Source organism: Seriola aureovittata, chromosome 23 (assembly GCF_021018895.1).
Source record: "Seriola aureovittata isolate HTS-2021-v1 ecotype China chromosome 23, ASM2101889v1, whole genome shotgun sequence".
In the NCBI taxonomy this organism is placed as follows: domain Eukaryota; kingdom Metazoa; phylum Chordata; class Actinopteri; order Carangiformes; family Carangidae; genus Seriola; species Seriola aureovittata.
Genome location: NC_079386.1, coordinates 15,984,992 through 16,009,797, shown reverse-complemented (window position 1 = coordinate 16,009,797; position 24,806 = coordinate 15,984,992). Strand labels below are relative to the sequence as shown.

Below are 24,806 nucleotides of genomic sequence, written 5' to 3'. Positions count from 1 at the left end.
ATTATCCTTAACGTGCTGGAACGGACACACATGGGAAGTAAACCCAAGCAGAAGTGTAATTTATGACAGATAAAAATAACATACATAAAATGTTTCTTAATTAATTGCTCAGTCGTTTTAAAACATGTCTCACTTCTCATTCTGGAAACATGTTCTCCGACCTAACTGTGAACGTCACATATTGCCAGGCTTTGGGATGGATATATATTTATGTAACATACATGCCTACAATAAAACATACATACATATTTGTATGGGCTCAATACCGTCTATCAAACTGTTCCACTTTCTAATAGGTTTCATATTCAAATATGTGCTTTTATTTCATATGTGCACATATTTCATATATGGAAATTCACTATATGTATATATATCACATTTGAATAAGGAAAAGTTTAGGTTTAGATCTCATTTGCAGCTTGCAAGAGGCAGCTCAACACATGCAGCTCACAAAGACTCATCAGCAGGGCGGATCTGATCAGCTGACATTAGCTTATGTCAGATATCTTCATATCAGCGTACACGTTTGCCAGATATGTTTAAGGAAATTTAGAAACCATCTCATATCTCATCCATCAGAGAGCACATACATATTTTGTCACATTTACAACATAATATACCATCTACATCTAAAGTTTGTTAAACTCTCAAATGATATCAGCCTCAAAACATCCACACAAAAGCCAACTTCTGCACCAGAGCACGATTAATTCGCCTAATCACTGCCACCACCACACCGTCATTTATATGACACTGTGGGAGAAGACGGATTTCACAATAAAACCTAATAATAAACAACTCAGAAATAGCCAACACTGACTTAATGTGTTGCAATAAAGTCCTTTCGGGGGTAAGAACATTAACTGTTACCAGCGCTATAGCACAAATGACTATTCCTCTCATTTGTGCAGCTGGACGTACCCACTGAACGCTGGTTATGTAACTCCGAGCACGACTGATGGGAGATTACAGTCTGTTCATGAGGACACCCTGAAGGCGCTGGCACTCACTCACAAACCACTGCTGCAGCCACACACACACACACACACACACGGAAAAACACACGCACACACACACACATGGCTGACCACATACACCAGCTGCACAGAAACACCTTGAAGGCATCTCCAGAGCAGAGAGGGCGCAGCGTGGAGGGAACCGACTGTAAATGTTTAAATGTAAAAACACAGTTACTGTTGTTCCGTCTGTCAGCACAGATTTTTAATGTTAAACCGGGTGGAGATTAACATTACAGTAAATCAAACCCACACATTTAAACTTGCACTAAAAAAATAAATAAATAAAAAAGGAGGAAGTGACCAACAGCTGATCGAAAAGACGTTTGGGAAATCATAGAGTAGTTAAACAGAGGTTCAGCATGAGTCACGTATGAACCACCATCAGGGTCAATCTGGGTAAAACTGAGTCATATCTTATCTCCCTGAAACTGCTGTCACTCTTCATTTATAGCCATCGTGGTAATCAGTGACTTATCTGTGGTGAGAACATTAATGAACTGCTGCACACTGGGAAGTCACATTTCAGTGAGATTCATTCAAATCACTGGGTCAACAATGTTCCTGCAGGTGAATCCACTAGATATTAAGATGTGGTCACCTCTGATTAGCTTTCAACAACTACATTTCCCATGAGTCTTAGCCTCTAACTCACTGTCAAAGCCTCATGGGACGTTCTTCTTACTGTGAATAAATCCAAGGAAAAAACAAAACCGACAATCTTGACAAGTGCGCCGTCCTGCTGCTGTAAATGCTCACTAGTTCACCAAATGTGTATTAATCCGCAGCTGAAAATAGTCCCCAACAAATGCAGCATTTACTTCACTTTTGTAGATTTACGTCTTCAGTCAGGACGATATAGAATAACACCAGACTGATGCTTTAACCCATAAATCCAGGGAGTAAACAAGCTGCAGGCAACAAAAAGAAAATACTAAGATAAAGACTGAAAAATAAGAAATAAACTGCAGTGACAGCAACCAGGATTAACAACAATAACAACAATCTTAAAGTTCAGCCATAATCACTTCAACTTATCAAGTGTCTGGAGCAGGAAATAAAAAACATGGAAGCTCTCTCTACCATCTGTGAGGGCACCAGAGACCAACCACAAACACATATCATGGGATCCGAGTTAGTCATTGCACAATGTGCAAAATATATTTACAAAGAAAATAGTGCACTTCAGCCAGAATGGGTAAAGATGGAGCGGGGGCATGGACGCACATCAACAGCCAACTCTGGAAACACTGAGCACAATGATGAGTTAACGGTTTTTAAAAAAATTAATGAGTCATGATTTTCCAAAGCCCTCTGGAGAAAAGCAAACACTCTCCTGTCTGGAAATGCTACAATTTATCGAAGTTATTATAGGACTTTCAAACTGATTTAATAGTCAAAATTTCAGAGTTTCTGCAACGTTTTATTGCTGCTAAGATTTGTAGAGTCTTACCTTCGCAAGACCGACTTCCATTCTGCCCAGGTACAGAGAGAAGAAAGTGTTTGTGCTTCCCCTGGTCGACTCTTAGAGACAGTAGATAAAACAAAAGCCGATATGGACAGAAAACTCCTCTGGGTGTATTTTTCTATCTGAGGCAGGAGGAAACCTGAGAGGAACTGGAGGTGACACCGGAGAGAAGGTGGAGGTTTGTGGCGGGAGCCCGAGGTCAAAAGATCCCCGTCATCACACTCTCGTGTTTCTTCTCAGCTTTCATCACCGACGACCCATCCTCCCCTGTATCATATCATCCCTCTAAATCTTTACCACCTCTCTCTGTGCGCCTTCAGCTTCATCTTCCCCTCTTTCCCCTCATGGGACATATGGTGCTCATTATGAAGCGTAGCATCCAAGACATTAGGCAACATCCTCAGCAGCAGCAGAAGAAGAAGAAATCATTGCGCACAAACACATAACTCCACGCACAGACTGCAGATCGACGCACACGCAGCCAGAGATGAATTAAAGGCTATAAAATGTAAAGCGACTCCTTCCTGAAGGAGTTAGTGACGTAAGATGAAGGCTTCATCTGTAAATCACAACCGGGTAAAAGCAAGAAGATAAGAAGAACATCTTTCAAATGACTCGCTTTTATAGTAAAATACTTTTTCTAAAATCATTGTGTGTGTTTTTCAGTGTTTCACTGTTTAATAGTTTCATTCTCTGCAATATTTCTATCTTTTTCTTTTCATCATAGTCTCATTTATTTGAGCATTAACAGCACAGTGTTTAAATAATTATATAAATAAAAAGTATGACTATTATTAAGAGACGTTGCATTTCTCTAAGACATGGTTCACTTACACCAGAGATCAGATTAAAGCACGTGTAAGATTCTTACCACAGTCGACGTTGTTCCAAACTTCAAACTGAGACGTCCCGTGGTCTGGACAGCTTTCATCTGCAGCTTTTGCATTTATATATATAAATATATATATATATATTTATAGAAAAGAAAGAAAAGTGTCCTTCAGTAGAGAAGGACAGGAAACGTGGTGAGATTGTTGTCATATTTCCGACCTCCTCCTCCTTTATCTCTCGGGGGCCTTTTCTCTGAACATTAATCTCACTCAGTCAGGCAAAGACTCGTGCCGTGACGATTAACTGCATAATGACTTTGGCTGTGGTTGAAAGTTTTGCCTCTGCAGCACAAGCTGGAAGTACCTGTTGGACACAGCTGCAGCTAACTGGCTTGATGAAGGAGCTTCTGCCTCCTGATTGGCTCCTGGTGGCTGAGGTGAACCAGCAGGGCATTGACCCTGAAGGAGGCAGCTGAGCTCATTAAAGGGTCAGTTCACCTGCCTTGGACAATCTCACCTTAAGGTTTGTTTAGTAGCTGTTTTTTTAGTCTGCTTTTTTCTGATCACTTTATTTTGACTAAAAGATGAGGTCAAAGTTCATTCTGGACCTTGGAAACAACAAAACATCTGTATAAACAACCTCCAACAGAGGTTCTTTCTTTCGTTCTTTCCTTTCTGGGCTTCTGTAGAATAATCCGCAGACCTCAAGGCAAACAGAGTTCAGGACTATTTCTTTGGTGTAAAGTAGTTCCAGTACAAACAGACCTCGACAGCAGTGGAGTGTTTTCATAGGTTATTAATTTTTGGATGCTTTATTATTTTATTTTCATCCTGGAGCAGACGATCAGAAAATAATGATGTAATTTAGCAGCCACATAAGAACAATAGAGCAATGGGAACATCTTGCCAACAATAACAACAACAGACCTTCACCACCTTCACACCTCCCACATATCGACACACACCAATTAAAGCAGCATTTTAAAAAACAAACCATTCTCCTACATTTTTTGTGGGTCAAGTCTCAAAATCAGGCTGATTAACTATCACTTAAATGATGTCTCTGTGAACGAAGCTTCGGAACAGAGACCGACAGCTAGAAAGTCAAGCATCCTTCACCTTTAAAGCTCATACATGACACTTCATAAACCTCAACAACAGCGTGAAAACCTTCACCAACAACTAAACAAGCTACTGCACCGGGTGCGGAGGTCAAAGCCACAGCTCCCGGCCCAGAACTATGACCCCGTGTGACCCCAGATACTGGGAACTTTAATGGGATTTGGCCCTTTCTTGGAGCAAAATAAAATTTCGGACTTCGGATTCACAAATCAAACAGACAAGCAGGAAATGTGATTGAGCCGTACAAGCTGCACGTAACCGTGACAGAGGCTGCGGTGGAGCGGGAAAAAGAGAGAGAGAGAGAGAGAGAGAGAGAGAGAAAGGTTCTGCTGAGAGAGAAACAAGAGATGACAGATGGGCAGATGCAGAAATAATGGTTTGAGAGGAAAGTGATGCAGCTGTCTGGTAATGTCTGTGAGGAAGGAACCGGAGAGAGAGAGAGAGAGAGAGAGAGAGAGAGAGAGAGAGAGAGAGAGAGGGGAGGAGGAGGAGTGCTAAATGTGTGCTATTAACTTTAAGATTTAGCTGGACTTGGTTTTGTCCGTCGCGGCCAAGTGATGCTCCAAAGCAGATGGCAGAGCCTCTCAATCTTCCTTCGTGGAGAAGTGACCACGTTGTTGCGCTCGCAGGCGGTTACACAAGCACATACCTCACGCATCTGCTCTCACTTCTCTCTCGCAAACTTTTGCCAAATTAGAGCAAAAAAATATTTTAAAAAAACACCCAAAAACTCACATTTGGCACCTTCCAGATTTTTTTTTTTTTTTTTGGTTTGATCATTTTTTTAATCATTTCAGCAGCTAATTGACAAAACAGAAGCAAATGACTCGAGCCCTTTCCAGCAACTGAACATTTTCCTTTCAAGGCTCTGTTAGTGGTGTTTGTTACATAACTGACTCAATGAAAGGCAAAGGTGTAATGAATATAATTCGAGGTGTGTAGTTGGGCAAAACCAACCCTTTTACGGTCTTATTCCAAGACCAAGACCAAGAGCTATCAATGCAGAGGTTTAATCATATTTCTCCCGGGTTATCATCGGCCATCTTTGAACCCCTCTCACAGAGCCTGGAGGCAGTCAGGCCTCATTTACATTACATACAAGTCTCAGTTCAGGACAAGACAAGTTTCAGATCCTCATTTCTGTGACTTAATTGTGACTCAAGTCTTCAGCTCTGTCTGGTCCTTTAGAACTAAAACCAAAGGGTTTCTCCAAGAGCGATTTCATCCTAAAGTTGACCAGACTTTACTGGTAGAAGAAGCAGAAGACATGTTTCACTATGAGGAGAAGTGACTCGTTCATATGGTTTATTTTCTATCAAAACCAAAACCACCAAAAAATGGTAAAACCACAAAAGTTAACTGCCGCTTAAATGTGACGATATGCAAATTTTTGATGTGCTGAACATCACGGTTTGATGGTATCTTAAGAATCAAAAGTTGTGCATGCTGATTCATCACTCATCAACTGCTTCTGCAAAGAACCTGCATGTGAGAAAAAAGAAGCTGAGCCAACTTTCATAAAAAAAAAAAACAATAAATCACACAGCTTTTGTCAGCCCTTATTTACCGATCTTCTATGGGAGCGGAAAAGAGAACAAATCTAAATAGATCGTGACACCCCTATAGCACAACCCGGGTCAGGCCTCGTCCTGCTGAACTCAATGCACCTGAGCTGTTTCATGCAGGATCCAAACAGAGGAGGATTTATACGAATTAGAGTCAAACATTTCAATAAGACGTGAGTCCGACTCTAATCTTACAACACAGATAGCGCATCACAAACGCTGCAACGTTGATCGACCTTTGACCCGCCCTTTTTTACAGAGACGCACTCTAACTGAACATTAATACACGCTGTAGATTGTAAAAGGGCGCAGCCACGTTTAACAGATCAGTAACCGGCTCTGTGTTGTGTTAACATCCTCGCTGCTGCAACGCTCAGACGCTTCACACATTTCTGTTTCAGCTCTCACCACAACTGCATGAGCTGATAAAAAAATAACAACAAGAACTTTGACATTTCATTTAACTGCTGTTTAATGGAAGGAAAGACTGTAACTGTAAAACTCACGAGCCTGTTCCTGGTTATTCCAGCGCTTTTTTAAAATTCTTCTTGGCCACTTGAGAAGCAGCAGTAAACACAACGCTGACATTATCACCTTATAAAGTTTTAGTGGTTAACATGTCAGCAAACAGTTGCCAAACTCACACATCATTCACACACATAGAGCAACATTAGCATATGTGAGAAGTTGTGTTTTGGGCTCTGTTTTTAGTCTCTACCGGCTCCTGAGGGAAACATCAGCCTCTTTAGCTGCTGAATGTTCGCTAGCTAGCAGCTAGCTGTGTCTCTCTGCTGTGCAGGTGCTGTGCAGGTAGGAAACAGTGGGTTGACCTGAGCTTTCTAGCTGAAAACCATCTCCTGTTGCTATTACAGCTGACTGAGAGTGGTGAGAGTGACCCAAAACAACAAGCTGCAAGACGCTAAAACTCAAGGGAGTGAGTGAGTGTTTTAAATTAGTACAAAATATTGATTAATGCAGCTTTAAAATAATCTTGACTCTTAACTCTGCACGGCTGGTATCACGTTTCCCTTCCATAAAAGCTTCTGTGCCATCAATAATGTTAATCTACACCGGGTCACCTCACATTACAGTGAGGTTTAACAGGCCACAGGGTGGAAGTATCAGCTATTTAGTATCAGCTATCAACTAAAAAATGAGTTCTGTGTCTGTGCATGATCAGTATATACAGCATGCTGAGAGGAAAAGCAGTGTAAAAAAACTATAGGGGACTTTCAGATTATCGTGCAACACTGCAGTTACGGTAAGAACAGATTGAGACGGTTAGTTTGAAGCACCTGCAAAGACATGATCGAGATAAATCATCTGCGCAGGAGAGATCTTCCTCTAATGAAAGCATTTCCAGAGCCACGTTTAGTTTAATATAAAGATGTTTCCCATTAATATTATCTCATCTAAATTAACCCGAGGCATTACCCAGAATTAGCAATGTATCCGGATTAAGTTCCTTTACTTTAACCGTAGTGTCAGATTGCCTTCTCATGCCTGAGGCCATAAATGTACAGTTGAGGAAAAAAAGGAGAAGAATCACAAGCTTTCAGGAAACGTGCTCCAGGTTTCCACGCAACCATTAAACACTTGTCACCTCTTTCTGTCTTCGTATTTGTACATGGAAGTAAACCTAATTAGAGAATGAGGGAAACCACCTTTGCCTGTAGCTGTACTTCTTATCTTTCCTATATGTTTATACTTCAGAATCTAAAAAATCACTTCGGTGGACAGACAGGCGCCAAGTCCAGGGAACAACTGATTGGCTTTTTTTGGTTTTTCTTGGGTTTCTGCCACTGGATGATGATTATTTTTAACCGCAACTATGAAACTAACAGAGGTGGAGCCTTGAATCCAAATCCACAGGGGAGCATTCACAACATTCACAGACCAACGAAGAAGTGATTTGACTTTTCTTTTTTTAATTCTCAGGACTGATGTCTCTGGGTGTAACGGCAAAGTTGGAGATTTATTCATTTAGGATTACTAGGGGGAAATAAAAGCCTGAGTTTAAAGCAAGAAAAACATTAATTTTCATGAATAAAGTGGATCACAAGTTGCATTTACTTTCACTTAAAGCCCAATTTCTTCACAGAATCAACAAGTTTTAGCAGAAAAAGAAACTCATATTTTCCTATTATTGCTTTCACAGCATTATTTCACAGACGTATTTGCAGCCTGTCAGCAAATTCCACATAATGTAAGAGAAATGGAGATGTTGTGGTTGCACGGCAACGAGAAACACCACACAAAAAAAACACACTCACCCACACGCAAAGACAGAAACATACGCACACACATGCACACACACACACACACACACACACACACACACACACACACACGCACACGCAGGGCCATGTGTTACCCACCACATAGTAGAAATGCATGTCTAGTCGCACAGGTCGATCTCCTGTGTGCACAGCTGGAGGTGTGGATGTGAGCAGCGTCGGTCCATCCAGTAGGAGCATTAGTCAGGACTCTGTGTGTGTGTGTGTGTGTGTGTGTGTCTGTGTGTGTCTGTGTGTGGCCCCTCCTCGCCCTCTCAGGTACTCCAAATAGCCCAGATGTTTACAGAGTTGAAAATCCTCTTCTTCTTTGACTCTCTCTTCTCCCTCTGCTGCTTCCTCTCTTTCTAATGCTGCTGCTTCTTCTCTCTTCTCTCCTCCTTCTTCTCTCCTGTACTTGACGTTACTCCTCCCCCCTCTCTCTCCTCTCCCTCCTCTCCCTCCTCCCCACATGACTTCAGTCCCTTGTCCCTCCCTTTTTCTGTTTTGGTTCCACTTCCTCTCATTTTTTTTCTCCCCTCCTTTTCCAGCAATTTAATCTCTTTCTTTCTCCCTCCTTTGCTTTGTGAAACTGATCTCTTTTTTTCTTCTTCTTCTTCTTCTTCATCAGTATTTTTTGGCAGGTTTTCCGATCATGTTCTCCCCTTGTTTTTTATATTAATTGAGAAACGTGTTTCAATTTGAAAAGCACCTTCACCAGGAGGAGAAGCCAATTTCTCATCTCACTCTTTCTGTCTCTCTGTTGAGTGCAGATTGCTGTCAGTTCTTCCTGTGTTCGCCACAGCCACTGGTGTGTGTGTGTGTGTGTGTGTGTGTGTGTGTGTGTGTCTGTCATAGATAACATGGCGTGCTCTCCACTGTCAGAAACAGGAAGAGTGGAGCTTGGTAGTTTGGCCCTGATGAGAGAGCCCCCCCCCCCTCCCTGTGTGTGTGTGTGTGTGTGTGTGTGTGTGTGTGTAAAAAGATTGTGTGTACGTGTGAGCCACTGGAGAAAGAAATGTAATTAAACCCAAGCATTTTATTATGAAGCTGTTACAGTAATCACTCTGCTGAACACACTCTTACACACACACACACACACACACACACACACACACACACACCACTTTCAAAGTGCTTACAGTTCATGACCTTTACTAATATCTATATATAAACAGATTTAAGTCTGTTGACCCCACATTATCTGTATTAGAGGCCCATTAACAGACATTAAAATATCCATGTTATCGTCATGTTATGGATCAACTCATATTGGTTTCTATTTAATTACATTGTGCTGGTTCTGTTCATTGTTTAATAAATTATATTTGATGCTTCGTGTTTAAAATTCATCAGGAAATGAAAAATCTAGTTTAATCACAAGCAGCAAAGAACATTTTTTATTAATATTTGTCTCAAGGACATTTAGCATCAACACCACGTCAACTTATGACTTCCTGTTAGTTTCATCTAGAGCAACCAAAGCTTGTTTGTGCTGACCTGGTTTTGTGGTTTCACCTCTCCACATACTGCAGTGAAGTAGACGTGTCAGTGGTCAGTACGTTGTGACATCACTGTTAGGTGTGGCGCATCAGTACAGACCAGAGATGGTGGTAAACCACTTAAAATACAGAATCTGATTATATTTAAATAAATTTTATTTAAAATCAAGTCATTACTTTTAAAGATTTTCCTTTAGCATTTAGCCTTTACTTTATGGTTGACTGTGTAGAGAAAGACAGGAAACAAGGGCAAAGAGAGAAGGTTATGACATGCAACAGGGGTCTCCTGGGCAGGAATTAGACTGTGGACGTTGTAGTTGTGGTAGGAGCCTTAACCATTCAGTCACCGGATGCCCCTCGTTACATAATTTCATTAATTTAATGATAATCTGAACATTTTATAGATACTAAATCTGTACACTAAATCATGACTTCAGGCTTTAGCGTCCTACTTTCATATTTGATCTCCTCCCTGATGAAAGGTGCAATTAATAACATCTCAGAGCAGGTTTTCATCTAATCGATCAGTTATAGTTTCAAAAAAATAAATCAAATTTCACATATTATCAAATGTGTTCATTTCCTCAACTTCTACAAAGGGTGGCACTGACATCGTTCATCCAGTAGATGGCTCCAGAGCCCAACAAGATGACAGTGAGTCAACACAGAGCAAGAGATACTTGTTCTCTGTGTCCCCGTGTGTGTGTGTGTGTGTGTGTGTGTGTGTGTGTGTGTGTGTGTGTGTGTGTGTCAAAAGAGGAAGGATGCAATTAACTGAGAGGATGTCATTACAGGGCTGGAACATGAAGCAGCCTTGATAGAGCACCTGAACCCACACTCACACACGAACATTTGTACTTGTAGACACACTGCTATACTCGTGAGGACCCCCCCACCCCCACCCCCCATTCATGAGCCATAATGTAAGCCCCAGCCTCTAACCCCAACCGAAAACCTAATTCCACCCCTCACCCCTAAAACCACATCTCAGAAGTTTAAAACTTCTCTTTAAAGGAAGTGAAGATCAGATAAAATGTCCTTCCAAAAACAAATGTCCTGACAAAGTGTAAAAACTATGATATGGTCCTCACAAAGACAGAAACACAGGAACACACACACACAAAGAGAGAGACATCCCTGCGAAGACTGGGGCAGATAATTACGAGAGTTTGTTTTTGCAGTGAACACTGCCTCGTTGTGTTTCGGAGATGAGCGCAGCTAATTATGAAAACATCCATCCTCAGCTAACAGCTAACAGCGTGCACGTTCTCAACGGAAACACAGATACAACTCCAGACTCACCTCAGGGTGGGAACCCGATACTTCTAAATAAAAACCATGTGTTGCGTCGATCTGGATTCACGGATTAAAGGAACATTTCACCCACATGTCCTCCAAAAACTGCTTTATATACAATCAATCTTTGATTTTCAGCACATGCAAGGAGTGTTGAAGGAGAGTTTCACTTTTTGGGACCGAAAAACATGACAATGACTCTGAGCTATTCACTTTAATTACACACTGCATGGCCAAAAGTATGTGGACAGCCCTGTCACAGTCTTCCAGTGCTCATGATTTAGTCTAGCCCTCTTACTTAAAATTAAAAAGGGACTCTACATATAAACACAAAGATGCAAAGTGTTTATAAAGGGGTTTTTTCCCACTAAAAACATACACATACAGTATTGTATATAGCTTGGTTCTTGAATGCACCATTCCCTGAAATCCCCTGTCCTCTCTTGGACTTCCATGGATTTGGCGTCCGCACGACCAGATGGAGCCTCGGGTCCAGGTGGCTGAAGGTTCAGACAGGTAAGGCTTCAACAGGGGTAATACTCTGCACTAACTAAACTTCATGTTTGTTTGTTTTTTTTAATAAAAATTAATAGCGATTCAGAAAGTAACCTTGAAGACATTCAGGGGAGACAGCACAAACAAAAGATGCAAAAGCAAACATTCACTTTTTTTTTTTTTTTTTTTTAAGCAAGAAAAATAATTTATTTATAATGATATAATAATTTCATCACATTGGCATCGCAGAGCTGCGGAGGGAAGCGTTTTTTGTGTGTGTGACGCCACCTCGCAGATACAGATCACACCATTGGATGGGGCAGGGAAACAGAGGTTATTCAATACATACATGGAATATTCCTTTAAATATGTCTTTTTCAATGAGGAATAACAAAAATAGAATAATTCCAATAACTCTGTCTGTCTCTCTTTCTCTGCGTCTCTCTAATTAATCATCTCTGTGTCTTAATACGCTGCCTGTACACAGCCCCCAACACTGGGGTTTAAATTAGGGCTCGGGGGGGGGGGGGGGGGGGGTTTGTTTTACTTTGCTTGGAGTGGCAGGAGGGTGGAGCTTACCACCATAGGACATCAGTTTTTTGAGATGGGCTGCTTGCCGACTCCATAGTACCCCTGAAATGTACAAACACAGTAAACCTCACCCCTCTGGCACTCCTTAAAAAGAAGTAAGATGCTCTTTGGCCCAAATCTGCAGCCACTATCTCTTTCTCTCTCTCTCTCTCTCTCTCTCTCTCTATCGCTTTTTCACCCTCTTTCACTCTCTCATAAAGCTGGACCACACAATTGAAAAGTTAGCAACAAAACAGATTGGGAAACAGATTGCGCTCTTTCAAAAATTTTAAGGGACATATCTCTTTAAAATGCAACAACAAAGCCATCAATTGTTACATATGTGATATGTGATTCATCTGTGGATTAAAGTGACTAAATCGCTGAAATTGGAACGATATATTGCTTTTTGAGTTTTTACTTTGAGGTGAAAACTGCTGCGTTGTGTCGAGCCACAGCAAAAAATAATCCAATAATCCTTGGAATCACAGCAAAGCTATGTATGGACCTTGCATGGACCTAAGACTGAGGCCTGAATCTGACTAGTCCAACCAAATTTGAGACACTCAAAGTTTTCCTTCATTTTCAGACCATCATATCGTCAGGCTAATTAAACACTTCAGCAACCAAGACGAAAAGCTTGAGGCACCGAAATCTGACACTTTTGTCAGGACCTGTCAGGTTTGTCAACTCTTATTTCGTACCGTGAACTTTTGTTTTACATGTTTCAGATTCAGATTTTTTAAATTTCGTACTCGGAAACAGCAGATAACTGTTCCACAGTGAAGGTGTGAATTTATTACAATTATAACCTCACAACTTCACTTTTTAAAAGTGAAGTTCTCGGTTCAGTTATCTGCTGGACTATTGCATTTGTTTTAAAGCTTTTGTGCCCATTGTGGTAGATTTCTCTACAGCTTTAACTTGTGTAGTAGTTTATATTTGTAAATCTTTTGCAAATACTGCGATGGCTTGTGGTTGAATTTGTTGTTTTGAAGATTTAAGCCTGAGGGGATGTTTGATTTGCTTACGCTGGTCTGGCATCTGGTCTCGCTGTAGTAGCTCTATTCAATATATGTTACAAATTACCGTAAACACGCTGTTCACACAAACTCGGCTTTGTTTATCTCATTCAGATAAACCGTGATCTTTATGTTGGTTTTAAAGGGAAAAATCATCCCTGCCAAGTCTCCAACTTCACTTTTTTACCTTTTTCCACACGGCCAACTTTTATTTGAGTCCCTTAGCAACAGGTTGCTATTTGGCCGCTCCGTATCTGCGGAGACCGACTGTAAAATTAAACCAAATTAATTAACGAGTGATTGCAGCGCTCAAGTCTTTCTTGCTTTCCCATACCTTTTATCACTTAGCGGAGAAGAAAACGAGAGAGTGAGTGAGAGAGAGAGAGGGAAAAGCTTTTAACGTGATTACTCCTCTGAGTCACACGGCAGCCGAGGAGAGGGGAGAGAGGAGGTGAAGGAAAAGATGATGGAATACATATAAACTTCGGCGTGGTAATCCCCAAATTCAGCAGAATCAAACCTCTGCTCCGCAACCTCATTTCCCCTCCTTCCTCTCTTCCCTGCTTGTCCTCCTGACGACGGGATAATGGATTAAATATTCAATATATTCCTCTTGTCAGCTCTCTTTCCTCTTTATAGAAACGTCATTTTCAATATAATATATTGTCAGCATATTTTAGAGATTGGTAATATAGTTCTGCAGAAATTTCTTGGAGGCAAAGTTGCTCTGGTTGCAGAAATAATCTCACTGGCTGTTTAACCCTCAAATGGGTGGGGCTAAGGAACCAGATTTTTTTTCCCACGTTATAAATGGGAAGAAATGATTGATAACATATTGCTCCTGTTGTAAATTTGTTGCTAGTTGCCTTTGAGGACGACTAAGAAGTTGCAAAAATATGGCACCAAGTTGGCAGTACGGCTCTTTGGCTCCGCCCATTAACAACTAACCAACCGATGTGATTATTTCTGCCTCCGTGGCCACTCGGTGTCTGAGGAAACATTTGTAAAAACTGCAAAAAAGAAATACTTGCACCCCTACAAAAAGGAATAGCAAACCTTTTCACCAGTGTACCCATATGTTTCTTTGTTTATCTGTACCTCTGATTACCGTCCCGTTAAAAGACCTGTCAAACCAAATGTGCTCTGTTGAAGATATCTGCCATCCGTCTACATAGGATGAAATAAAAGCTACACTATTGTTTGTTGATCCTGAACACTCTGAAAACTGAAGCATCATCTCTGATAGCACACTATTTTTATTCCCTGTCGTTATTGTGTGGAAACAACAAATCTCTTCTCTCTTCTTCCCATCCCATCCTTTCCCACCTATATGATCTCAGATATACGATTGCTCTGAGGGAAAAATATCACTACTCTGCATACCTGCATAAAAATGCTAATTTGGGCAACTATTCAGATCAAACACAAATGCTCCCTTTTATACTTTTACTTGTTATTTGGGCCTGATTTAGCAAAGGTTGTGTTTGTGTGTGTACTACTAAAGGCAGCTGAAATAAAAAAATAATTATTATAAAATAAAAACAAATAAAACAAAACAAAAACAAAACACACTAGGCGCTGCAGCAACACGCCCATAATTCAGTATACAAGGCAAACAAACACAGAGTTTTATAGGTTTATCTTTTTTCATTCACTAAATATTTAAAACAAGCGTCACTTGACTAGTCATCATAAATGGTGATAATTTATGCATTTTTAAAATTTTCATCTTTTTTTTTTTTCAGGATGATGGAATACCTGAAGGACTGTTGTAGGATGTGTGTGACGGAGTTTTTTTGTTTTTTGTTTTGTTTTTGTTTTTTTTTTACTCTACTGTTGTTGTGTGTATTTCCGTCCACTAGGGGGAGCTCTGACTCAATAGCACCGAGGGATAGTTTGCCGCCTTGGATTCAGGAGATGAAAGGTTCCCTCCTCCCTTCTACATGGTCCAGTTCATGCAGGGGGTCGGGGGGGGGGGGGTAAGTCAGGTGTTAGAGCTGAACCAGTCTTTAATCCAGAATGATCGGACCGTCCACACTGTGATCCAGGACCGAGGGTCGGTCCAGGATCAAAAATAAAATCCACAGGGTGTTTCGTTCACAGTCCAAAAGTCAAGGTCCTTTATGCAAAAACACATTCAAACCCCTGTCTGTTTCTGTGTTTGTGCACAGATCCTATCCACTCATTCATTCATGCATTCATTCATCCATGTTCATCCCATCTTACATGGATACTGTAAAGGAAGGTAAAGAAAAAAGTATAAAAACTCAATGAGCAAGAAAGAGAGAAGGCAGAAGATAAGCGCTGATAGAAAGATGTTTATGCACTCTCAAGCTAAGCACAGCGTCTATTTTCTTAACAGTCATTCATTGACATTCATCCGGTGTCGCGTCGTCTGCCGAGCTCAGATGCATAGACTGAATGCAGAGAGGAGGTGAAGAGGAAGAGGAGGAGAGAGCAAAGAGACGGGAGAGACGAGGGAAGGTTAACGGGAAAATGGGAGTGGGTCAAGGAGAGGATGGAGAGAAGGTTAAAAGAGGAAGGGAGCGTTGAGGGGATAAAGAGGTGGTGCTACGTGCAAAAACAGAGAGAGGTTTGCGTGTATATAGGCGAAGAAAGAGCAAGAGAGTGTGTGCTATGTGCCAGTAGAGGAGGTAAGAGAGCGATGATGCTAAATGGAGAGACGGCAGATGGAGTGTGTGCTCCAGCAGTGATCAAAGGAGGAGGAGGAGGAGGAGGAGGAGGAGGAAGGGCAGCGCAGACAGCCACCTCCCCTCTGAGATGACAATGAGATGTGCACGGAGGAGGTGCAAAACAAACAAAAACTATTCGACCCTGTAATGTCACTCAACACTGCGGACGGACGGACGGACGCAGGGAGGGAATTTCCAACAGGTCTCCCAAACTTTTCTCGCCAGAAGCTCCGAGAGGCTTGACGTCTCAAGACTCCCTCGTTCCAGATTTCCCCAAACTCTGCCAATCATTCCCGAATCCTTTGGGTTTTCTGGCGTGCTTTTGCTTCCGCCGTCCGCCGTCCACTGGTTCCCAAATCCTCTTGAATCTGGAATCCTCCCGGTTCCCGATTACCTGTTGGGTTCCCGAACCTTTGTGGTTCCATAATGCGAGGATGAAGCGGGGAGGGGCTAGCTTAGGTCATTGTGATCCTATCCCAAGACAGGTGAGGGGTGGGCGTACGGGGTGATGATGCGAACACACAAACACACACACATGCACACACACACACACACATATAGTGAGGATGCGCACAACAAAATGCAAAACACATGAAGGACACATGCATGCACTTTCTCTCTCTCGCTTCTTCCTAATTTGTTCTTGGCACTTCCCCTCTGTACACACACATGGACACACAAAACACAACAAGTGCAAACACACACATATGCACCACTAGGTCCCCTCTGGTCTGTTTGTAGATTTTAACAGTCCTTTGGTCCCGTCACCAGAGACCAAAATGAATAAAAACCCTGTTTAATAACCAGGCCTGCTTCATACTCTCCGTACAGAAACTCCACAGGCATGATTTCGTCTGCGCACACACTCAAATGGACACACACACACGCTTGTGTAGATAGGTTTGCTCTGCTTCTTGTCTTCCATGGCATTACTCCTTAGTCTTTGTGTGTGTGTATTTCCGTGTGTGTTTTCCCTCCATGGCGTGGGCAGTTTGAAGTCCAAGCTGTTTGCTGCTCTGTACACTATTTTTAGTCTTGCCTGCAAATGATCGTCGTGGATAGATGCGCAACATTTATCTTTGTACATGATACATACAGCACAATCCAACTGAACATGTACAGAATATGGCCACCTAGCATGTGTTGGAAAAAATATATGCAAAAAAAAAAGAGAAAAGATTGACGAGTTCCTCAAGAACAAAACGCAGCGACCACCGTGTAAACGACGTCCAACAACAACGGGAAAAAAAAGTGCTTGTGTTCCGAAATGTTGTCCATTTGCCGGGTTGCCTCCGTGGAATGTTTTGTGTTCCTAGAACGAGCAACGAAAACTGTGACATGCTCATGCCTCCCCTCGTCTTTGGTGGCAAAAAGCCTCCCCCCCCCCGTGTGGTTTCTCTTCGTAAACCCCCTCCACTTCGTCTGCTCAAAACGGAGAGTTCTGTCTATCGGAAATGACAGTGCTGATGCCTGCCGTTGCACCGCATTTACCATAGAGAGAAGACAGAGCCGCGGTGTCCGAGGTTTTTAGGAGTATTTGCTCTCTCGGGTGCCCCGTCACACCGGTAATGATTTACCCTTCATTTCATAGGTCTACAGGTGTCGGTGCTGTAGTGCTACTGGCATGGAGGGTTTTGCTTCGTAGACGAATCATTTGAAAGTCTCACGTCTTCTGTATCTTATTCCGTGTGTTTCTTGGATTCATTTGATTACTGATCTTCTGGGCCATCCTACTAGCGGATCAGTGTAATTGATTACAGATTCAGACACGTTAGCCATTGTCATCATCAGGGACTTTTGTTGTCGTCATCCAGATGGAGCTAAGAGTAAAGATATCCACGGTACAACTTCATATTCCCCGGCGTCTGCTCCACCCATCCATCAGTACATCCAGCCTCCCCTACTGAAAACATTCCCAATGAGGAAAACATGGTGCAGTGTTGAGGCATGACCTCAAAGCCTCCACCTTTCGTTGAAAATATAGTGAGAACAACCTTTTGTTCTCCACAGCTTTCTCGCTTTCCTAGAGGGACAGGGAACAATTGCGCTCCAACCATGGGAGGGACCATTTTGTCCAAAAGTGTGCTCCAATTTGATTGGACAGTGCAAATGGTCAATCAGTAGTTGGAGCGATCTGGTTGGACACGTTAGTCAGAAGGCCCCATCTGCAGTGGGTGGCGCATTGTAGAATTGGTTGGTAGCTTTGTCGACAGCAAACGGTACCTGGTTAATGATACTGTTAACGATACTTCCGTTCATTGATCGTTGGGTTTGCCGTTCCCGGACGTTGCCTCTCCCCCCTCAGCGGTCGACGATGTGGTGGTTGAGAACTCCGTGACCCGTCGCGCCAGAGGGTTTGTGCTTTTGAGAAGCTCCATGGCGGAAACTCTGGCCCCTCCGCTGGAAGACTTGCTGCCTTTCTTCTGAAGCAGGGCCATGAAGTTCTCGTTGCGGGAGCTTGACCTCTGACTGCTGCCTAGGGTCAGGTTTCGGATGTCGCTACCACTGGTGCTGTGCTTCACCGGGGATACCAAGCTCTGGCGGCTGCCGAAGGAGTCGGATGGCTCCTTACGACCCAGAACCTTTCGCTTCGACCTGAAGGTAAGATAAGATAATGGGAGACAAAGAAGCAAGTTTAAATTCCCCCTGTTTGCAACTGTTTCGATTAATTACTTCCAATTTACGACTCACGCTAAGACTGACATCTCTTCTTTTAGAGAATGAATCTAAAAGGCGCGACTACAAAAGGGATTCCTTCCTTTCTTGTAAGAGATGAAAACATTGACTCTGGTTCTTCTCCTCACCCTTTCTTCTCTGCCTTTCAAACTATTTTCAGCATCATGCAAGGTAAAAATGATAAACACTTGTTGCTTAGAGACTAGCTTCCTTGTGATTCTTTGTGTCTTTGCGTCTATATACGTGTGTGTCTGAGAGAGATTCTGAAAAAAAAAGAAAAAAAGAAAGGACAAAAAAAGAGCCGCTGGTCGTGCAGTAACCCGTTGTACGTGTAGCCGTTGCTAGGGAACCTTATGTTCTGTCCGCCTCACACCTTTTCAACAAGACAATGCGTTTTTTCGTCACATGTTCTGGGTTATAATAAGCTCGGTGATGGATGAAAACAACTGTGCTGTGAGAATTCAAGATTCCAACAGCCTTTAGAGGAAATGCGTCTGCTGTAATCATAATATAGTACAGTATGTCTGAAATGTGCATTGGATGTCGGGTATGTGTGTGCATTTTCAAACCTGTGTATTATAGTGAACAGGTCTTCGGTGGTGTGTGTCGTAGGTGTGCTGGCCAACAAGTCGTCATCTGTTTCCTCGGCGATGTGCAGCACCGTCTTCTCATTGGAGTCATCTGGACGAGACAGAGAAATCATATTAAAACATATTTTCGATAAATAGTAATAGTGGCTTTGTGGCCGTTTTACCAAAGCCATTATTATTTATAATATGAGTATACGTGCCTTGCAATTGAAGGTAATCCCACTCAATTACAACCAGGTAATAATGAGATAATAATGATAAATATCATCTTCACTGTTACAAAACAGTAGGAAACACTGTGTTTTGTTTTGGTCCAATTTGAGAGCAATTGGGTTTGATTTGCTTCAAAACGTGAGAAATCTCCTCTGGCAGAAGAAGGAAGTTGTGCATCAAACGCAGCAGGGAAGGATCCTAATCAAATGTTGCAGCTCTCACAGGCTATCATTAAACACATACATATGAAATGATAAGAAAAAGATTAGGAGTTTCACAGCTTCCTTCAAAGCAAGACTAAGATCAAACAGTATTTATTAGCTAATACGTGTTAGCAAAATACTACATATATAGTTTTGCTAGAGGTCAGAAAGTACTTCATTTGTTATACATGATTTCTAAATACACAACCACACCTTGAAAATGATGATTATTGGGTACGTACTATTACTACTACTCTGTAGCTAGCAAAGTCAATTTACGTGCTGCAACTAAAATATATAAATAAGAGACGATTGACGTTTGGATTGCATGACTTTTCAGCATTTCAGCCAGGACCACTTTTGTCAAAACTAATTTATATTCCGATCATTTCAAAATTGCAATAAGTCATACTTGGTCACCCATTGGAATCTGTTCAAGCTGACTACAGCTGGTTCTTTTTGTTTCATTCGATATGTTTTTATATTTCAAATGTGTAAAGTAAGGTTGGCGCTAGAGCGTAGAAAAGGTTTAGGCCTTTCTTTAACATTGCAAATCATGTTTAATACCATGTGACCCCCGTGTGGACACACCTGCCCCAATCGTAGCGCTGGCCACCTTCCCTTCCAGCTCTGTGAGAGAGGAATCCTGCAGAGATGACTGAAGTGACGACTCTTTTGAACTCTCCTCGTCTGTCCCAAAGTGGTTCTCATCTTGCTCCGGCATATCTGGTGCACCCGGAATATCGTCCGGTGGGAACGCTCCAACGGGAGACCGAAGGCCCACGGGGCTGTCGGTCTGCGGCGTCTGTCGGTCTGTGCTGCCATTAGTGGAGGAGTGGACCGACGTGGGAAGAAGCAGAACATTTGGCTTCTTGGGGACTGGGGGTGGAACCTAGACAGGAAGTACAGTGTTTTCAGTGCAGCAGTAAATCTTGGACAGTAGTAGAATTACTTAAAAATGAGAAGATCAGTGACTGTGACAATCTCTACCTCTATATATTGTACTTTGACACTGTTTATTGATTAAATGACTCTAACCACAAGCATTTCTTGAGAGTGCTCTTCCTCACCTTGGGTTTCTTTTTGTCTGACAGCTCTGCCAGACAGGAGATTGTCATCCTTGAGGGGAGTGTCTTGCTCTTGTCCTGGAGCTCCGGGGCCTCCTGGGAACTGCAGGGAGAAGGGAGGGAGCCTCCGTCCTCAGGCCCAAGCCGAATCTCTGGGTCGGCCTCAAATTCAGGCTCTAACGCTGGGTCCTCCAGGAGAGGCTGGGGGTCCGGGAGAGGCGGGAGATCAAAGAGAGACTGGGAGTGGGGGAGGAATGGATGATCGTAGGCAGTTTGTGGGATGGTGGTGGAATTTGAATCTGGGAGACCTGACAGACTTGTTGAAGTTTGCGGTGGAGGTTTTTTCGGTTTGGGTTTTTTCATGACTTTGTAGATGTTGCCCAGGGGCACAGGCCGGTCCACGGGTGAGGCAGGAGGTGAGTCGAGGGCAAGTGGGGAAGTGGAGGATGGGGAAGGAGACTTAAGGAGGAGGTTAATGGGCCGCTTGGGCAAGGGGGGCTTGATGGCGACAGGTGGTTTGGGTTTTGGTAGAGTGGGCGGAGGGCTGGGGACTTCGCCGAAGTCGCGGCCATGCTGTTCTTCTTCAATAGTGTCTGACGCACCATCGGGGCAGTCCTCCAGGTCACCGCGAGAGACGGAGCGAAGACGAACTGTCTTCAGCTCGTTCTGGGTAACCATAGGTAATGCCTGTGAAGAGCTGGGGCTGATTTTTCCTGGTTTCGCCGCTGTCGAGGTGTCAGAATGTCGTCTGCTGGCCTTTTGCTTTGGCTTGATTGATGACAGCTCCAGATGTGCATTCCCAGGCATCTCAAAGGACAATCTAGACCTCGCGGCGGGGTCCTTGGGTGACGGTAGCGATGATTTTCTCTCTGGGATCTTCGGGCGCATCTTACACCCTGTCCCTAGTGTCCCCTGACCTGCCACTTGACTGAGTGGCACAGTCGGGGTGGGAGTCTCCGACTGGCTCGAGTAGCCACTTGATGGGGACATTAGTCCTGGGGGTTTGAAGGGTGAGGATGCCTTGATGTCAGTTTCCATGGAGAGCTGCGAGGGCGAGGTGGCTCTGGAGGTGGACGGAGAGTCAAGGAGGGACTCGGAGCTGCCTCTGACTTTCATACATTCAATCACTGTGGTACCCGTTGCTGTGCTGGATCCTGATAGAGACCTGGAGAAGAGAAGAGAAATCAGTGTATTTCTAAAAAAAAAAAAAAAAAAAAACAGAAAACAATCAATACCTGCCACAAACATAAAGTGTAGTTTTATTTTCTACCTGTAGGGGTCATTCTTCCACTCCCCCAGCTGCCAGTGAGTGGGGAAGGTCAGCTCTGTCTCTCCCTCCCTCTCTGGTGCCTGAACCTCCAGGCTCGGAGGTCCGTCGCTGCCTCCATGGCCCAGTTCCCTCTCACTAACACTGGGTTTGGAGGAGCTGGACGAGCTGGGCAGGAGGAAATCAGGCTGGAAGTCTGGGAAGTGGTCCCTGGGGATGTGCAGGCTCTTCGGCCGCCCATCCCGGTAAAGAGTGCCTTCGTGGTGGATTCTTCCCTCGGCCTCTCCCAGGTTCTTCATCAGGGAGACGCTCCTCACGGGAGGCGGAGGCTTGCGCTTAGATTTCTTAAGCGAGATGGAGCGGGAGCGAAGGCGCAAGCGGCCGTCGGCGCTGTAGTCCGAAGCTGTGACGGAGATTGTATCGGTGGTGCTGGCGCTGTCTTCGGAGCTCCCTCTGGGGTAGAGGAGGGCGTAGTTCTCACTCAAACCCAGGAAGTGGTGGTGATGTTGTTGGTGGTCCGTCATAGTGCTGCCGTTCCCTGTAGACATGATGTTCCCGTCCGGCTGACCTACACCACCTTCTGTAAAGCAAAAGGAACCAGAGTCCGTGGGCGTGGAAAGAGAACGCTCCCGGAACTTGAAGGCGTTCTGTGCTGCTATGGACCGCGCAGACCTCTCCCTCCCTCTCCCCGGCTCCCCAACTCCTCCTCCTCCTCCTCCTCCTCCCCTCCCTCCATCCGCTGCAGCCCCTTCCGTCTCGCTCCGCTTCCCCATCATCGCCGCTGCCAGCGAAATCCCCGGCATCATACTCCCTCCTCTCCCCGAAGGGTCCGTCACGGACGTGAAGGAACTGGAGTGCGAGCTCACCGACTGTCCCGAGCCCACCAACATCACCCCGTCCTGCGCCCCTCCCCCAGCATTACCGATGATGCTGTGCTGTTTGGGAGGAACCGCCGGGCCCTTGTTCATGGTGTAGTTGTAAGGCTCGTTCCACGCCCCGGGAGAAAAGGTGGAGCCCTTAGGTCCGTTCCAGGAAGAGGAGGGTGTGTTTGAGCACAGCAACCCAGAGTGGTCCATAGTGCCTGGGTGAAGTAGGTTTGGAGCTCGCTGCTCTAAAGTATTATCTGCGGAGGAGAAGGGGGAAGAAGGAGAATTAACACAGTTAGATTTAACAATAAAAACACATCAGCTCCTCTCTACCTCTAATTACTGTCTGTAATAAATAACAATTCAAAATAAGGTTATAAAATGTTTAGAAAGGGTCATGGGATTTGGACGAATTAGAGAAATATAAGCGCACCTTAATTCTTAATACAAAATCAATTCAACCGTCAGATACGTGTTAAGCTCTGCTTTTTCTCGCCCGTCTGCAGTTCAAGGCCTTATTCAGGTTAAACTGTTTATTTGAACCCTTCATACCCCGTGACTGAGTATCGCTGTTGCAATGAATAAACCAATTAGGCATGAAGAGATCCTGGCTGCCGGCAACACCGTCCTTCACTGAGCAAAACAGGTTAGTGCAAATACGAGGGGGAAAGAAATGATTAACCCCACATTAATCTCTGTGGGATTTTTTATTTTTTAATTAAATTAAAAAATTTGGTGGGTGAAAAGCAGAAAGGGAAATGATTATGGTGTTTTCCTGTCAGAGGGACCCTCTTTTAAAGCGGGATTAAACTAAGCAGGAGCGTGAACATACCCAGTCGAATCAAACCGGGATACATCTATGGGAACTGACACAAAAAACGCAAAAGACATGATTTACGCCAAAATAAAATCATCTGTGTCACCAAAAAAAAAAAACAAAAACTTGATTCAAAGTTGAGGAAAATGTACAAAAGGTTAGCTGCCCATGATCTCTGCCTTCTCCAAAGTTATCAAAGGAAATGGGAAAAGTTAACAGCACAAGTTTCTGTAGCCGGCGCCACCGGAGTTTCAGCTGACACTGGGGGAGCAGTTAATGAGTAGAGAAATTTCATTTTGAAGTGACCCGCTCCGTTCTTTTCCCTCTTCTCTGTCTTTGGCTGACGGCGGTACAGGAGTTTATACGAGCAGTAACGAGATCTGAACCACGGGAACACACACACACACACACACACACACACACACACACACACACACACACACAAAAAAAGAGGAAGCAACTGAAGAAATAAACAACATCGGAGGAGGGTAGGAGATTCCTTTAATGGTCGCACACACCTGCGGGTAAGGTCGCGTCGAGGTCGGAGTGCGTCTTCCTCAGGGGGAGGTTCTGGTGTGGGGTGTTGGTGACGGGCTCCAGGGAGTGGGGCTGGTGGGGGAAGGGGTCCCCTGGAGAGGGGGATGGGGACGGGGAGTGCTGGAGGAGGTCGACACCGTGGAATTTCCCTCCTCCTCCTACTCCTCCTCCTCCTCCTCCTTCACCTGGAGCAGAAGAGCAAGAACAAGGGAGGTCAGAAGAGAGGGAAGACTCGTTTTCCTGGACATGCAGTAAATTCAATAAAACACTAAATCCAATCATGTTTCTGACATGGCAATAAAGTATTAGATTATGACTCTTGATAGATAGAGATGTGTAGAGAAAAAAATCTGATTTCGTGAGCATCACTTGATTTGAAAGGTGCAGTGTTTTTAACTCACATCCTTTAAGATGCTGAAGACAAATAGGATTTACTATTTTATTAAACTCAGTGCGTTTAACCAGTTATTTCTAAAACTCAGGTTAAAGTGTCATTTTAGTGCGAAACAAACACACAAGTCACTTTTTTAATTTATACAGCACCAAATCACAGCAGAAGTTATCTCAAGGCGCTTTAAAAATCTTTCAAAACATGATAACTTTCCAGACACGTGTGTTAAAATAAGAGATTTTCATTGATTAAAATTTAACAACGGCTTCACCTGCGCGAGTGATCGTTTTAATTTCTGGTTCTTGTGAAACCGAATGAACATGAATC

The 24,806-nt window shown here is 43.5% G+C and overlaps 2 protein-coding genes across 6 annotated transcripts in view; both read right to left on the bottom strand.

The window, feature by feature from the left end:
• The window catches only part of arhgap36 (Rho GTPase activating protein 36), a 59,437-nt gene extending 50,172 nt beyond the window's left edge, over positions 1 to 9,265 (bottom strand). Inside the window, exon 1 of one of the 2 annotated variants that reach the window (XM_056369757.1) lies at positions 8,380 to 9,265. In XM_056369757.1, the coding sequence (XP_056225732.1) occupies positions 8,380 to 8,478 (99 nt within the window). In that variant the 5' untranslated portion in view covers positions 8,479 to 9,265. The remainder of the gene's footprint in view (positions 1 to 8,379) is intronic. The other variant, XM_056369756.1, reaches the window with a different exon arrangement.
• A 2,006-nt stretch (positions 9,266 to 11,271) lies between these two features.
• Positions 11,272 to 24,806, bottom strand: part of nhsl2 (NHS-like 2) — a 129,413-nt gene continuing 115,878 nt past the window's right edge. For all 4 annotated transcript variants that reach the window (XM_056369666.1, XM_056369667.1, XM_056369668.1 and 1 more), the window contains exons 5-10: positions 24,070 to 24,273; positions 21,872 to 22,991; positions 20,605 to 21,766; positions 20,126 to 20,426; positions 19,098 to 19,209; positions 11,272 to 18,447 (exon numbers count right to left, since the gene is read on the bottom strand). In XM_056369666.1, coding sequence (XP_056225641.1) covers positions 18,108 to 18,447; positions 19,098 to 19,209; positions 20,126 to 20,426; positions 20,605 to 21,766; positions 21,872 to 22,991; positions 24,070 to 24,273 — 3,239 coding nt within the window. In that variant the 3' untranslated portion in view covers positions 11,272 to 18,107. The remainder of the gene's footprint in view (positions 18,448 to 19,097; positions 19,210 to 20,125; positions 20,427 to 20,604; positions 21,767 to 21,871; positions 22,992 to 24,069; positions 24,274 to 24,806) is intronic.